General features: G+C 33.8%; 1 protein-coding gene across 1 annotated transcript; it reads right to left on the bottom strand.

Annotated features, from left to right (window-relative positions):
• Positions 1-7116: 7116 nt before the first annotated feature.
• LOC135840803 (uncharacterized) lies at positions 7117-13969 on the bottom strand. Its single transcript, XM_065357502.1, has 5 exons — positions 12518-13969; positions 12347-12373; positions 11967-12143; positions 11686-11892; positions 7117-8136 (listed from the first exon to the last, which is right to left on the bottom strand). The coding sequence occupies exons 1-5, from the start codon at positions 13586-13588 to the stop codon at positions 7330-7332; spliced, it is 2289 nt and encodes a 762-aa protein (XP_065213574.1). The 5' UTR covers positions 13589-13969; the 3' UTR covers positions 7117-7329.
• Between the last annotated feature and the right edge of the window lie 1669 nt (positions 13970-15638).

The following is a 15638-nucleotide window of genomic DNA, read 5'->3' as shown; positions in this document are numbered from 1 at the left end:
TTCCACGTGCCAAGAAACTCATTGTGACCTTTTTTTTTCGACCAACTTCACTGTAATTATGGTGAAATAATTAATTTACAAATTTTTGGAAACTGGAAATTTCAATAACGCAAGAAATTAGAATTTGAAGTATGTAGTGATATTGTTTCAAAAAATAAAAAACTTATGGCAGTTTTTGAAAAAGAACAGAATTTTTTGACAGCTTTGTAAAAAGCAAAATTTATTTGGTAATTGTGAAAAAAAGAAAGACTTTTTGGAAATTTTTGAAAATTTTGACCCAAAAAACAGAATTTTTTTCACAATTTTAATAACTAAAAAAACCCACACAACTTTTTCATAATTTTTTAGCGATTTATGCAAGAAATCAAATGTTTTGGAAAGCAAAACTTTTTTGAGTTCAACTTGAAAAATGAAGGACTCCCAATCATAAAATAATTTATTTGTTTATTTTTATACAGAATGAGTTATTTTTCTGGAAAAAATTTTGTTTTTGGGGAATCATTTATTTTTCCTGGCAATGGACGTGGATTATAATATTCATTTTGTCGCTATACGAAATCAAATTGTCGTTCATATGTTAAAAATGTTTTTTTTTGTTTTTAACAAGTTTTTTTTTCAACTTCAATTTCCTAAAAAAACACTTTTTTTTCAATTTCTCGTTAAAAAGGTAGTGAAATTGAAGGAACTGAATTTTTAGATTTTCATTCTTCTTCCTATACTTTTTTTTAAAGGCAAATTTTGTGCTTTGATTTCAATTTTTTAATATTTCTTGAGCCTTATAGCTACTTTATGACGTCGCATCTTAAAAGTTGGTGACTGGATAACGTTTAGTTTTTTTTTCAACACTGGTTGCATGTGTAATACCCTATTTTGTCGTTTGAATGTCCTGTCGTTCAAATCACTTTTTCTGTCGTGCCAATATTTATGTATATTCCTCTTTTTGTAATCAATCAAAATGGATGTTTTCCGGTTCACCATGGATTTTCTTGCTTATTCTTTATGACATTTTTTCGTCTCAACTTTAAAATAATTATTTATTTCGAAACAGAATATTAACGAATTCAACTTCAAAGCATAATAAAAATTTCATTATTGAGGCAGTTTTTTAAATGGAGAAATTATAAATTAAATTTCCACCAATGAATATGATCGGTTCATGTTTTTATTGAAATCATTCGTATTATAAATGTTTTCGTAAAAATTAAAGAAATTTTTGTAGTTTGCAAAAAAAAAAAAAAAAAAAAAAAAAAAGCGCAGACTCTTTATTTTACCAAGTATTTTATAAAATTGTGTAACAACCGATCAAGTTTTTGACAATGCATGATAATGAATGTCAAAATGGTCGAAAATTTGACAAAATCGTTTTCACTCGCGATGCTGCTTTATTTCCAAATCTGAAGGAGATATATTTCCTCTTTTTGGGTTTGGGTTTCGATTCGGCTTCAGGTATTACAGGTGACTGGGCTGCTTCATTTTCATTTCGGTTTGCCTCATCTTCATCTCGGTTCGCTTCATCTACATTTTCATCTTCCCAACTTGCAGCCGCTGAAGTATAAGTTGATTCATCAGCTGGTGATGATGATGGTTCGGCTTGACGTTCATCTTGTGACAATGGAGCTTTAGCTTCAGTGTCAGGGCTTGGAGCAATCGCAGAATTAATTGATTGTGGCAATCGAACTTCAACTTCACGATCAGAGCTCAAAGGAACCGCAGAATCAACGTTACGATCAGGACTCGCAGGAGCTGATAAAAAAGGCGGCTCAGGAGGCGATGTATCTTCAATTTTACCACTTAGACTTACAGGAGCAGATGGTGGTTCGGAAGGGGGAGCGACTCCCTCGTCTCTGGCTTTTCTAGCTCTCACTGATCTTTCTCCAATATAGTTGAAATCGGTCAATAAGGTGCTCACATTCACGCTATCTCGTTCCAGTAATACCTTCTTTTTTTCGGTTTTCAACGAAAGTGGATACAGGTCAACTGAATCGCCTATCAATAGCTTGGTCAAAGCGACAGTAACTCGGCAACATATTAAAAAACGTGAATTTTCCGTCTCTCGTAATATCTCCTTCCAGTCCCAACCGTATTCTTCGCATGTCTTTTTCCTGACGCATAATTCTTGGAAATTTTTCGCATCCGATACCCGAGATGTTATTGGTTGGTTAAGCATACCTATTATGATTCCTCGACCTTCGGTACTGTTTATTTTCATTATCATGGTCCACCAGTATAATGGGACCGATAATTTTGAACCGGTTTTATGTTCCAGTACTATGGGTTTATTTTTTATTTCGTCGTTGCAAGTTCCAATAGTTCCAGTGTAAATGAGCCAGTTCAACTGTAAATAAAAATCGAATTATTCGGGGAATATTTTCACAAAAAAAGTAGGTAGGTATGAATAAATTAGGTAGGTAGGTACATTTCTTCCATATTCAAAAACAACCCGACTGAAGTCATCCCAAATTTTAGCTTTACTCAGCCATTGGGAGCTGAAAATGCTATGATCATCGGATACTGCTCCCTTCGAAAAGTCTGTTGATATGCTGTATGTAGGAATTAGTCGTTGAGGTATTAATTTATCAACTATACTTCCATCCAGTTTTTCCAGAATTTTTCCTTGTTCATCCTGTGGTAAATATTAAAGTCGTAAATGTATTTTGTGAATTTGCCCAATATCTACCACAAAATTAGCTTACTTACGAAATGATAAGGAGACCAGACATTTTTATGGTAAAATTTTGTTGGATCAAAGTCGTCGTTTATTGGTTGGGGTTCTTCGATTTTCGGTGAAAGTGAAACTATTTCGTACATTACGTACAAAGGTTGTTGCAAATGGGTGCTATAGCATTTGGCATACACGAACAGATCGTTGAAAGAATTCTGTAATTTGATTGGGGAATATTAGCGATTATTGCTAATGAAAATAATTATGTATAGGTACTGGTACTTGCGTTATTAAAATCAATACGTGTGATCTATGAAAGAATATGGAAGAAAAGAGAATGACCCATAATTAAAAGCAAATCAGTCTCTGCAAATTCAAGTTCGCTTTTTGTAGAAAAGCATCCAATATAGGCTCAAAATTCTTCAAAAATGCTCAAAAATATATTTAGTTGAAATATTCGAATTTTTTCCAAAGTTTTAACTCATTTTGATAGGTTTTACCTCAAAAATCTAGAAAATTATGATCCTATACATTGAGCTCAAAATTCTTAGAAAATGCTCAAAAATATTTTCAGTTGAAATATTTGAATTTTCTTCAAAATTTCAATTCATTTTGACAGATTTTATGGAATTTTTTTCAAAAATATAGAAAATTATAATCCTGTTATTGGCTCTAAATTCTTCAAATTTTGTTTTTGTTGAAGTATTTGAATTTCGCGCGAAATTTCAACAGATTTTGATAGGTCTCTTATTCGAAAATACATAAAATCATGACCAAATTTTGAACTTGAAAAATTTTCAAAAATTCTTTAAAAAATTTTAGTTGAAATATTTGAATTTCGCGCGAAATTTTAACTGTGATACCGTTTTCCGTAATCTATAAAATCACGACTCTATTTTGTGCTCAAAATTTTTTTTAAATGCTCAGAAAATTTTTAATCAAAATATTTGAATTTTTCGCAAAATTTCAACTCTTCATTTTGTTCGGTCGCAGGACACTTTTTTGAAAAATCCAGAAAATCTACCCCAATTCTGAGCTCTAAATTCTTGAAAGATTCTTGAAAACATTTTTAATTGAAATATTTGAATTTCGTATAAAATGTTGATTTTTTTTGATAGGTTGCATGATAATCACCTCTTTTAATAATTTAGAAAATCTTAACCTAATTTTGAGCTTGAAATTATTCAAAAATTCTCAAAAATACTTTTCGTTGAAATATTTGAGTTTTTCGTGAAATTTTAACTCATTTTGATAGGTTGCATGATACCCTTTTTAATGATTCAGAAAATCATAACCCAATTTTGAGCTCAAAATTCTTCAAAAATGCTCAAAAAGAATTTTAGTTGAAATTTTTGAGTTTTTAGCAAAATTTTAACTCAATTTGATAGTTTGCATGATATCCTTTTTAATAATCCAGAAAATCAAAACCCAATTTTAAGCTCTAAATTCTTCAAAAATTCTTAAAAACATTTTTTTGTTGAAATATTTTGAATTTCGTACAAAATGTTAACTTTTTTTGATAGGTTGCATGATACCCCTTTTAATAATTTAGAAAATCATAACCCAAATTTTGAGCTCAAAATTCTGCAAAACTTCTCAAAAATACTTTTCGTTGAAATATTTAGAGTTTCTCGCGAAATTTTAACCCATTTTGATAGGTTTAGGTTGCATGGTATCTTTTTTTAATGATCCTAAAAATCATAATCAAATTTCGAGCTCAAAATTCTTCAAAAATGCTCAAAAAGATTTTCAGCTGAAATACTTGAGTTTCTCGCGAAATTTCAACAACTCATTTTGACCGGTCGCATGACACCTTTTTCAAAAATTTAGAAATTATATGACCCAATTTTGAGCTTGAAATTTTTCAAAACTCGTGCTTTCTAAAAATATTTTCTTCTGGAATATCGCGCTATAAATTATGCCAAAAAACATCGAATGATGATTTCATTTCAGAAAACAGGTGGAACATTTGGGAATGGGGCGCGATAGAGCCAATTTTCTGCTCTTCTATGTCAATTTCAAAAACTCAAAAAATTTCAATTTTTGGTCATTTCTTGGATTTTTTGAAACTGGCATCAGAAAGCGAAAAAATTGGGACTAACTGAATTCCAAAATGTTCCCCTAGTTTCAGAAATGATATGTTTTGATATTTGGGCATAATCAATGTATAATGTTGGGGGGGGGGGGTATTAGAAAAACACGAAATTCCCTTTGAAAAAAGGTGATTTTCAAATTTTGAACCACTCAGTAGAACCCTAAAAGTGATCTTTAAATGACAATTGCCCCTTTTAAAAATGGACATTTGGATCGAAAAAAAAACGATTTTTTCAAAAATGCTCTCTCTTTGAGGACCTATATATATATCTCCCCTCCAAGGACACTTCCGGACCTGAAATTGTTTTCGAACGACTTGCAGTTCAAAATATGTAAATAGGCCTCGCTGAATTTCCTACCACATATACCTAAATATAAGTACTTAACATCACAAGCATAAAAATTCTTGAAATTAGTGAACTTACTGAAGCTTCATTTAGGACCTAGCAGTCGAGAAAAAAATTAATAGTTTTTATTAATCTGTTGCCAAGAGAGACGACATTCTGCAATTAAAAAGTAGGTACTAGGTATATTATCTCGTCATTACTTCGTATCCGACCGAGTACAATTTAGCTTCCTCATCTGTACCATCTTGTTTGTATCTTCCGCAATCCTTCACAAATACTGTCTGAGGCTTGTATTTATTTTCACAGGAATATAGACTAGCTGACCATTTTATATCCACTGGCAACGCTTGTGATGCCAAAACTATCCGATTGTCCTGAGATTTATTTTCATCTTTTGGTAGTGGTGAAGATTCTTCCGACGAACTTTTTTCTTCCTCAGACGATGAACTTTCTAATTGCGCTTTCTTCCTCGATAATGGCGAAATTCTCGGCAATATTCTAGCCACCTTCCAGGGTACAGAAAATCGCGACTTTCTATCTTTCGAAGGTAAAGAAGGATTTTGACGTTTATCTTCATATTCAGATGGTGAGGAAGTCGACGATTTTGATGCATTTCTAGACAACGATGGCGGAGCTGATTCTTTTCTGGAGGATGGAGCATTTGATAACTCAATTTCGTGTTTTGTTGATGGAGATTTTGAGAAGCTGGCTTCATCTGTCGATGATTGTAAAATTAATTCATTCTTCGAAGGTGGCGAATCATGGAGCTTGAGTTCGTCCTCAGATGGTAAAGAAGTCGACGATTTCGATCCATTTCTCGATAATGACAAAGTTGATTCATTTTTTGACGATGGAGAATGTGATAACTCGATTCCATCTTTTGATGATAGCGATGGCGATGATTTCAATTCACTAATCGACGATGCACTTTCTGGAGATGAAGTCTTTGACTCGGTTTCATTACTAGATAATGAAGAGGTCTGCAGCTTCGCTTCTTCATTTTCTGATTGTTCTTCAGTTTGCTGTGGCAATTTGGAGGTCAGTAAAAAAGTCTCTACTTCATCTTCCGAAGGAGGACAGGTGAACGACAATCTTTCTCCACGGTTTATTAACTTTTGTGAAACTAAGAATATGTGATTTTTTTCTTCTGCGAATACCAACGCGGGATATCCGCTCCCTTGATTCAATCATTCAAAAATATACTTGTATTAAGGACTGGGGTAATGCATTAAAGATGGCGTTAGAAGCTAAACGTAATAATTTAATAAGTAAAATTTCTTTGGGTTTTGGTAATTTTTTATGATCTTACCTTCTCTCCATGTATCCACATATGCGTCATTAGCACCAGCCAATTTGAAAATCATCCAGATCAAGAAGTAACAACACGATTTCATTCTTAGTGATACTTTCATGTTGGGGTTGTCTTGAAAACTTGAATAGGTACCTGCCTACTTGTTTTTATCGCTTTGATGAAAGAAATATCGCTCAATTTTAGACTATTAATTGTGTGATTCAAGTATCGGTGAAAATTCATGTGGAACATCTGTTACTTGTTAACGTAGATAGGTATGGCGTGTCCCATCTTACATTAATTTTTTTTCCTTTTCTACCTAGTACCTACACACTAATAATATCATCAACACAGTTGTTAAAGTAGAAGTTCGCTGGCGTAGTTTATGTGGTGATGCCTTAGGTACCCAGATTTCAATAGATTGTTTCGGCTTGTTGTTTTGCAATTTTTTATTACATTTCTCTACAATGAATCAAGTAGTTGTTGGCTGTCGCTTCGTGCATTCATTTCTTAGAAATTGAAGAATTTTAAAACAGATGAAGTGAAGCATCGATCGTGTCAGATTTTGGAATTATTATTCTCACTTTAAAGGGAGAAAAGAAGGTCAAAATCAACACATAACATCTTAGATCCCTTTTGAAATATCATAAAAAAAATCAAGACTTTCATACAATTGATTTGAGCTTTCCTTGGTCAATGAAATTTGTAATAAGTGCAGAAAAAACAGTCAAAATTAAGTGATGAGATAAGGTGATTTAATCGAAGAATTATGACAATTATCAATCAATGAAAATCAAAATGTAATTGAAATTTGAAAACATTGTAAGGAAAGAATTCAATTCAAAAATTGATCAATTTTTCGACAAGGTTGTTACAATCCTCACTTTATTGCATTAATTGTTTTGTACTCCCCATGAATTTCCACACGAGAGATTTTAGTCTTTCTCAGACTTTAATGCCAATTCATCAATGCCCAATGACTGATTCGTTTCATCATCTATATTCGAAAGAGCTGAAGTATAATCTGAATCATCCGGCGATAAAGGTTCTTCACGTTGACGATCATCAGCATGTACAGCTTGAGAATGACTCAAGTTTGGTAATGCAACTTCAGCCTTATGATCGGGGCTTGCAGAAGGTGACGAATAAGATGATGACGATGAGGGACTCGAAGCACCCGTTGGTAATCCAGAAGGCGACGAGGTTGTCAATTCGCCAGCCTTCTTGTCTTTCTTAGAGTTGTTTTTAATGAAGCTATTAAGATCATCTAATAACGAGCTTACATTCACACATTGGTGTTGCATTGCCTTATCTTGTGGTCTCACATTTGCTATCCTAAGTTCAGTCTTTTTCTTCTTTTCGTTTTCCAATGAAAGAACATTCAGGTGAATTGATTCACCCATCAGTTGCTGGGTCAAAGCGCTTCTCACACGACAACATATAAGAAAAGGAGAATTTGCAGCGGTCATTATCTCTTCCCAACCATATTCCCTGCAAGTGTTATCTGTGATGCATAATTTTTCAACATTTTTTGGAACCTGGTGCTGGCGCGTAGTTTGTGGGACATTGAGCATGCCTATTATTATTCCTCGACCTTCGGTGCTGTTTATTTTCATTATCAATGTCCACCAGTGTAACGGAACGTGTAAATTTGGACCCGTTTCTTGTTCCAGTACTATGGGGTTGTTGAACATTTCGCTATTGCAAGTTCCAACTGTTCCGGTATAAATGAGCCAATGTTGCTGGAAGTAAAGTATCAAATTATGGTAAAAAATATTTATAAGATTGGTGCAAAAATCAGATTCAAAAGGATGCTGATGAAGTATTGATATTTTAACATATAGTCCGACATATGACAATAGGAGTAATTGCACCTCCCCCCCCCCGCCGATCCACCGGGTCAACTTTTTTCTTAAAGGGGGCATCCTAAGGAACATTTTAAAGCAAACTTGCCAAAAAAAATCTGGCCTTACTTACAAAATGGCGGCCATTTTGATTGACAGGTCAGCCGAAATTGCAGATTTTGCGTTTTAACATAGGACTTGCACGAACTTTTTCAAACTTTACAAAGGTAGATCGAAAGATCAAGCAAAAATTTATCACCTGTCAAAATTTCAAGTGCTAAAGTGCGTTTTTTGATTTTTGGTGAATTTTTGAAAATCGAATTTTGGCCAAAAATGAGGGAAAAAATCAAAATTTTATCAAATTGATCAAGAATGCTGAAATTTGGAATATACCCTATTTTCGACATGCCAAATAGATTGGAAACGGTTTCAACCCGTTTTGAGCAGTTCTGGAGCCTCCAGCAGATTTTTGAAATTCGATATTCCCACAAAATTCCATCAAATTGGAGTTGTAAAGCTAAAATTTATTCTAAAAACTAATTTCAATACGCTACGAAGTACTGCAGGTGAATTTCAAGTCATTTGGAGCCTCCAGCGACTTTTTGAAAATTCCTGAAGCCTCCGGCAGATTTTTGAAACTTTAAATTTTCACAAAATTTCATCAAATGGAGATGGAAAGCTGAAATTTACTCTACACTTCAATTTTAACACCCTGTGAAGACGACTTCAGGTGGGTGCAAGTCATTTTTGGGCCTCCAGCGACTTTTTTGAAAATTACTGGAGCCTCCAGTAGATTTTTGAAACTTGAAATTTCCCCAACATTAATTTATCAAATGGAGTTGGCAAGCTGAAATTTACTTCGCAGACTACATGGTGGTTTCAAATGGTTTTGAAGCTTCCAGCTATACTTTAAGGAAATTTCAATTTTCCAAAAAAACGTCCTACAACCTTTCAAAAAGTTGCTGGAGGCACCAAAACGACCTGAAATTCACCAGCAGTCAACTTCGTAGCGTATTGAAATTAGTTTGCAGAATGAATTTCGACTTTCCATCTTGGTTTGATAAAATTTTGGGGAAATTCCAAGTTTCAAAAATCTACTGGAAGCTCCAGTAATGTTCAAAACAGTCGCTGGAGGCTCTAAAAAGACTTGAAATCCACCAGAAGTCGTTTTTAGAGGGTGTTAAAATTGGAGTGTAAAGTAAATTTCAGCTTTACATTTCTATTTGATGAAATTTTGTGAAAATTTAAAGTTTCAAAAATATGCTGGAGGCTTCAGGAATTTTCAAAAAGTCGCTGGAGGATCCAAAACGACTTGAAATTCACCTGCAGTACTTCGTAGCGTATTGAAATTAGTTTTTAGAATAAATTTTAGCTTTACAACTCCAATTTGATGGAATTTTGTGGGAATATCGAGTTTCAAAAATCTGCTGGAGGCTCCCCGATCTCGGAAAATGAAACTATAATGAAACCGTTTCACAGAGGAGAAAAACTACAGTATTGAAACAGTTTTGTTAATGTATTTGAGTTTCATGACTGTTTCAAGACCGTATCAAAACAGTTTTGAAACCAATACAAATTGTTGCTATAAATACAGTAGTTTTTCTCCTCTATGAAACATTATCAAAACAGTATTTTATGAAACTATAATGAAACCGTTTCACAGAGGAGAAAAACTACAGTATTGAAACAGTTTTGATACTGTATTTGAAACACGCATTTGGTATTAAAATAGTTGGAAAACGCTGTGCTTCAAGGTAATTATGTTTCAAAACCGTTTCAAAACTGTTTCAAGACTGTTTCAAAACCGTTTCAAAACCGTTTCAAAACCGTTTCAAAACAGTTTTGAAACCGAAACAAATTGTTGGTATCAATACAGTAGCTTTTCTCCTCTATGAAACAGAATCAAAACAGTAATTTCCGAGATCGGGTCCAGAACTGCTCAAAACGGGTTGAAACCGTTTCCAATCGATTTGGCATGTCGAAAATAGGGTATATCCCAAATTTCAGCTTTCTTGATCAATTTGGTGAAATTTTGATTTTTCCCCTCATTTCTGGCCTAAATTCGATTTTCAAAAATTCACCAGGGAGGGGGGGGGGCCCATCTAGAAGAGATAAAGCACAGGTCTTCTACTCACGGTTGGGGGGGGGGCTGGCGAAACAATAGCTCTATTTACCACCTACATATGTACCTATGATTTCATGTGAATTCTTTGTGTTGGTTTAGAATAAATTTTTCACAATGTTTTTTGTGGCGATTTCAAAATGATTGTTTAGTGTTGAATTCAGTGATTTTTTTGGAATAATTTCAAGTGAATTTTTTGTGAATTTTTTGTGATTTTTTTAATGTTGAATTTTAATGAATTTTTTTTCAAGTGATGATGTATGATTTTTTTGGAGTGATTTCAAGCGTACCTACCTATTCGAGGTGATTTAGAATAACTGTTCAGTGTTCAATCATTTCAAATTAATTTTTTTAGTGTTGAATTCTTATGAATTTTTCTCGAGATGACTAATGAATTTGTTCGGAATGATTTCAAGTGAATTTTTCGTGATTTTTTTAAAGCATTGAATAAATTCTAATAAATTTTTTATAAATGATGATGAATTAATTTTTTCAGAATGATTTCATGTGAATTTTTGTGGTGTTTTAAAAATGATTTTATAGTGTTGAATTCAATGAATTTTCTAGGCACGACTTCAAGTGATTTTTTTGTGATTTTTTTAGAGTTGAGTTCTAATGAATTGTTTTGGAATAATTTCAAGTGAATTATTTGTGGTGATTTAGAATAACTGTTCAATGATTTCAAATTTATTTTTTTTAGTGATGAATTCTTATGATTTTTTTTTTAGGAATTATTTCAAGTGAATTTCATGTGATTTTTTTAGCGTTGAATTCTAAAAAAAATTTTTCGAGTGATAACAAATTATTTTTTTCAGAATGATTTCATGAGAACATTTTGTGGTAGTTTAGAATAAATTTTTCAACGTTTTTGTGGCGATTTCAAAATGATTTTTAAAGACTGAATTCAATGTTGTTTTTTTTTAGTGATAAATGATTTTTTTTGGAATGATTTCACGTGAATTTTTTGTGATTTTTTTTGATTTTGTTTTATTTTATTCCTTTAATTCGAGTTTTTTTTCAGTTCATTTTTCAGATATCTGATAATTTGTTCATCAAATCACCTTATTTTTCTATTTTAGGAATAAAAAAAAATTAAATATTGGTCACCAGTATTTCCATTATTGATCTATTAATTTTTATGGTTCAATAATTATGAGTATTGATATACCTACATTTTTCCAGTTTGGTATCAGGTATCAACTACAATTACCATATCCTCTAGCCTTTGTGCGATGGGATAATCTTACTCACCAACACACAGACGTGATAAAATAGATAGATGTGCATACATAATATTGTACATAATTCGAGTAAAATGTAGGTACCTTCTTTCCATATTTAAAAACAATCCGACTAAGGTCATCCCACATTTGAGCTTTACTCATCCATTGAGGACTGTAAATTTCACCATCATCAGACACAGCTCCTCTTGAAAAGTCTGTTGATATGCTGAATGGAGGAATTAATCGTCGAGGTATTAGCTTATCCTTTATTTTTCCATCTAGTCTCTTCAGTATTTGCCCTTGTGTGTCCTGTGATACGTAAAATATCAATTTGAATTCATCCAATGAAACAGTTTGCTAATGAAATTAATTTGTCAACTTACAAAATGGTAAGGTGCAATTATATTTTGTTCGATGTTTCTTGGATCAAAATCGTTATTCATTGGTTGAAGTTCTTCAGCTCGTGATGGAAATGAAATTATTTTATACATTACAAACAAGGGTTTTTGCAAATCGTAGCTGTAGCATTTTGCATATACGAACAGATTTTTTTCAACCTTCTGTAATTGGGTTAGTGAATTACAATTAGTGAAAAAATCTAAAAATTTCTCAGATTCTCCCAGCTCTTTTCATGCTGAATTGATGAGTGATCAAATTAAAATTGTTTGTGGTCACGAAAGCTTAAGAACTGGTCATTGTATAGATTACTTATTCATGCTAATGTACTTTTACTTGAAGTTTGAGTACCTAGATATATACTTACTGTTGTTTGATTTCGAGCAATTTGAACCTATCGATCATATTAAAACTCGTATTAAACTGCAGCTAACAGCTAGATAGAATAGATTAGATACCCACATAGATAGGTAGGTAGCTGGTAGGTAGTACTCGTATAATTATCATTTTAGGATTAAAGTTATTTCTTATTACGTACTTTGTACCCAACTGAGTATAACTCCCCATTTTCTTCTGCGTCATTTTCTCCAAACCTTCTACAATTTTTAATGAATGTTGTTTGAGGCTTGTAATCTTCCTCGCAATAATATACATTTGCGCTACATTGCACATCAGTTGGCCGCGCTTCTGATGGCAAAACGACACGATGATAATTCGGTTTCGGCAATTTCATTACTTCTTTTGACGACGAATCGTCCTCTTCTGATGATGAAGCACTTTGAGGCTGCTCTTTCTTCGTCGACAATAGAGAAATCTTGGGTAAAATTCCATTTTTCTTAGACGGGGAAGATTGCAACTTGGCATTATCCTTTTTTGATTTCAAAAACGTTAATCTATCTCTCCAAGTGGGAGACTTGGGTGACTTAGTTTCACCCTTTGGTTGTGTAGAACTGGACGACTTCGATTTACTCAGTGAAGGTGATGTATTGCTCGATTCTTGCTTTAGTGGTTGTGAGAATGATTTGTCCTTTTTAGGTAGAGAAATTTCGAGCTTATTTTCAGCTTCAACTGGTGGATAAGTGGGTATTGCTGAATTATTTTTCAAAGGTAGAGAATTTGATGGCTGGTTTTCTGAAATACTGGATGATTTAATTTCACTGCTAGATGATTGCAAAGTTACTTCACTTTTTGGAGATTGGGTCTTTGATGGGGTTTCATCCTTGGGCAATGATGAGATGGGTTTCACTACTTTATTCTCTAGTGAAGCTGTAGTGGCCGTAGGCGAGTTTTCTTCAATCTGTGGTGATTGAGAAGTAGATTGCGTCTTTGGTGGTTTTTCACCCTTGGGCAATGATGAGATGGGGTTCACTTCTTTATTCTCCAGTGGAGCTGTATTGGCCGTCAGCGAGTTTTCTTCATCTTGTGATGATTCAGATGAAGTTGTAAAAAATGACTCGATTTCATCTTCTGTGGGAGGACAAGTGAACATCAATTCTTCATCGGTGTTTTTTATCTTTTCTGATACCAAAAATATATATCCTTCGTCTTCTGCGAATACTATTGCAGGATACTTGCCCTCTTCATTAAAAAAAATTTGGAAATAGTACATTAAAAAGAGATTTTAATAGCTGAAACTAAGTAGTGTTTAAGTGTTTTTCATGATCTTACCTTCTCTACTTAAATCCTTAAACCAGAAATTGGCATCGGCCAATTCAAAAATCTGGGAAATGAGTAGGATGAAACAACACAGTTTCAATTCGAATAATATTTTCATGTTGGGTAGGTGTATCTCAAAACTGGGATACTTCTGCACTCGATCACATTTACACACGAAAGAAGTTCTACAGTAGGTATGTTTGATATATTGTGATTCAAGCAGGTATTTTGTTTATTTTACCGAAAAACACTTGTCACTTTCTGACGTAAGCATCACTGGCTTGATGTCATAGTTTATTCCCAATGGATGTCTCCAATTCTCTATTCAACGCTACATATACACAGTATAGTCAGAAAGTTCCCGCAGTGAATCCATTACTCGAGAACTAATTGAGGTATCTTCAAAATTTTTTTTTTTATTATTCAACATAATACCCATTCTTCAAAATACACTTGCGAGATCATTCCAATAAACTTTGAATTACCCTCTGGAACGACAAATGTGAGATGCTGTTGAGTTGACGCGTCATCCCAACTTGGGTATCCAAAATTGAGGAAAATCTGGTGCTTTTCATAGTTAATTTCAACTTAGGGAGTAAAAAAAAGTTGCCCGGAGCCAGATTTGGTGAATAAAGCAGATGATCGATGGAGTTAACCTCCCTTTTAGCCAAATATTGACAAACGCAAAGGTGTGCAAGAGAGGGTGCATTATTGCGCAGCAAGAACCAATTGCCCAATTCCAGTAATTACGGTCTTATGCGACGAATTAAACAGTTTACATCGTAATTATAGAATTCCCCATTCTCTGTCATATTCGCAGGAACAAATTTATCATGAATAATGCCTTTATAATTGAAAAAAGAAATAAGCATTGTCTTTGTTTTTGATTTCACAACCTTCACGTTTTAATTTTTTTTTTGAAATTGATTGTACCAGCCATACACAGTCCTCTCTGACAAATTATCATCTCCATTCGCTTTTCTGACCAGCTTGACGGTTTCTGTATGAGTTTTGCGAAGTCGGACACAAAAATCAAAAGCAGAGTGCCATTCAAACTTTGTGGAACCTGTTTACATGAAAAATTACGATGACATGGAATAAAAACTTCACTCAGTAAAATCATCAGAAATGTTATTAAATATGCTCCGATTTTGAAATTTTTTTTTCCCTCGGATAGAGGAGACTTCAAGCTATTTAATACAACTTTTCCCTGATAGATAGCGTTGTTCATTCCCGAGTAATGGGTTCACTGCGGGAACTTTCTGACTATACTGTGTATGAGTGGTTTGTAGGTACCTACTTAATTCTTTTTAAATGTTTTTTTTTTAGTGGATAGACTTCGATGAGAGATGACGAATAGCGCAAGCAAATCGGAGTTCTCTATGCGCTTTTGGAAGGGAGATAAAGATGCTCGAAATTTTGAAGAAAATAGGGATATTGTAACGTTCAAGAGGGATCAACTTGAAAATTATAAATGGTACACTTTTGGAAATTTAGTCAACTCTTGGATGAACTTTTTGAAGATGTGGTAAAACTCTTTGTTGTCACCTTTCACAGATAACCTCGAGGCTCGAGAGACCAGACAGGCAGACTAATGACCATGAAAGGCTAAAGACAGACTAGCCAATAATGACGATCTAATTTTCGTTGCGCAACGCATCATTTTTGGTTTTTTGGTCAAAAATCATGTAAAATCCGCGGAGTTATTGAAAATTACGCGAATAGTTCAGGGATGAGTGCCTTTCCGAGACCCAAGCATATGAATAGTGTCCCACTTTCGGAAAGGGCGAAAAAGTTGGAACAAAGGGAGTGCCAGTTGAAGCAATGTTCAGGGCGTCAGCTGGGTGTGTGTAGTGTGTGGGGACATGAGGGGGTAATCTCATGCGATTTTCTTCTCCAGCAACCAACTATGAACTCACAGTATCATAGTAGGCTTCTAAGCAACACCTTAAAACCTTCCTATACTCATCAAAACGACGAGAAATCGCAATTCTTGGTGTCAT

The sequence above is a fragment of the Planococcus citri genome, chromosome 3 (genome assembly GCF_950023065.1).
Source record: "Planococcus citri chromosome 3, ihPlaCitr1.1, whole genome shotgun sequence".
In the NCBI taxonomy this organism is placed as follows: domain Eukaryota; kingdom Metazoa; phylum Arthropoda; class Insecta; order Hemiptera; family Pseudococcidae; genus Planococcus; species Planococcus citri.
Note: the sequence above shows the minus strand (reverse complement) of the source record. Positions and strands in the feature narration are given on the sequence as shown.

Excerpts from the sequence above, each read along its gene's own strand:
- LOC135840803 (XM_065357502.1), bottom strand. The coding sequence starts at position 13,588 with ATGTACTATTTCCAAATTTTTTTTAATGAAGAGGGCAAGTATCCTGCA. Across the intron at positions 12,374-12,517 it reads TATACTCAGTTGGGTACAAA|GTTCAAATTGCTCGAAATCA; the intron begins GTACGTAATAAG and ends TATGATCGATAG. Across the intron at positions 11,893-11,966 it reads TAATTGCACCTTACCATTTT|GACACACAAGGGCAAATACT; the intron begins GTAAGTTGACAA and ends TACGTATCACAG.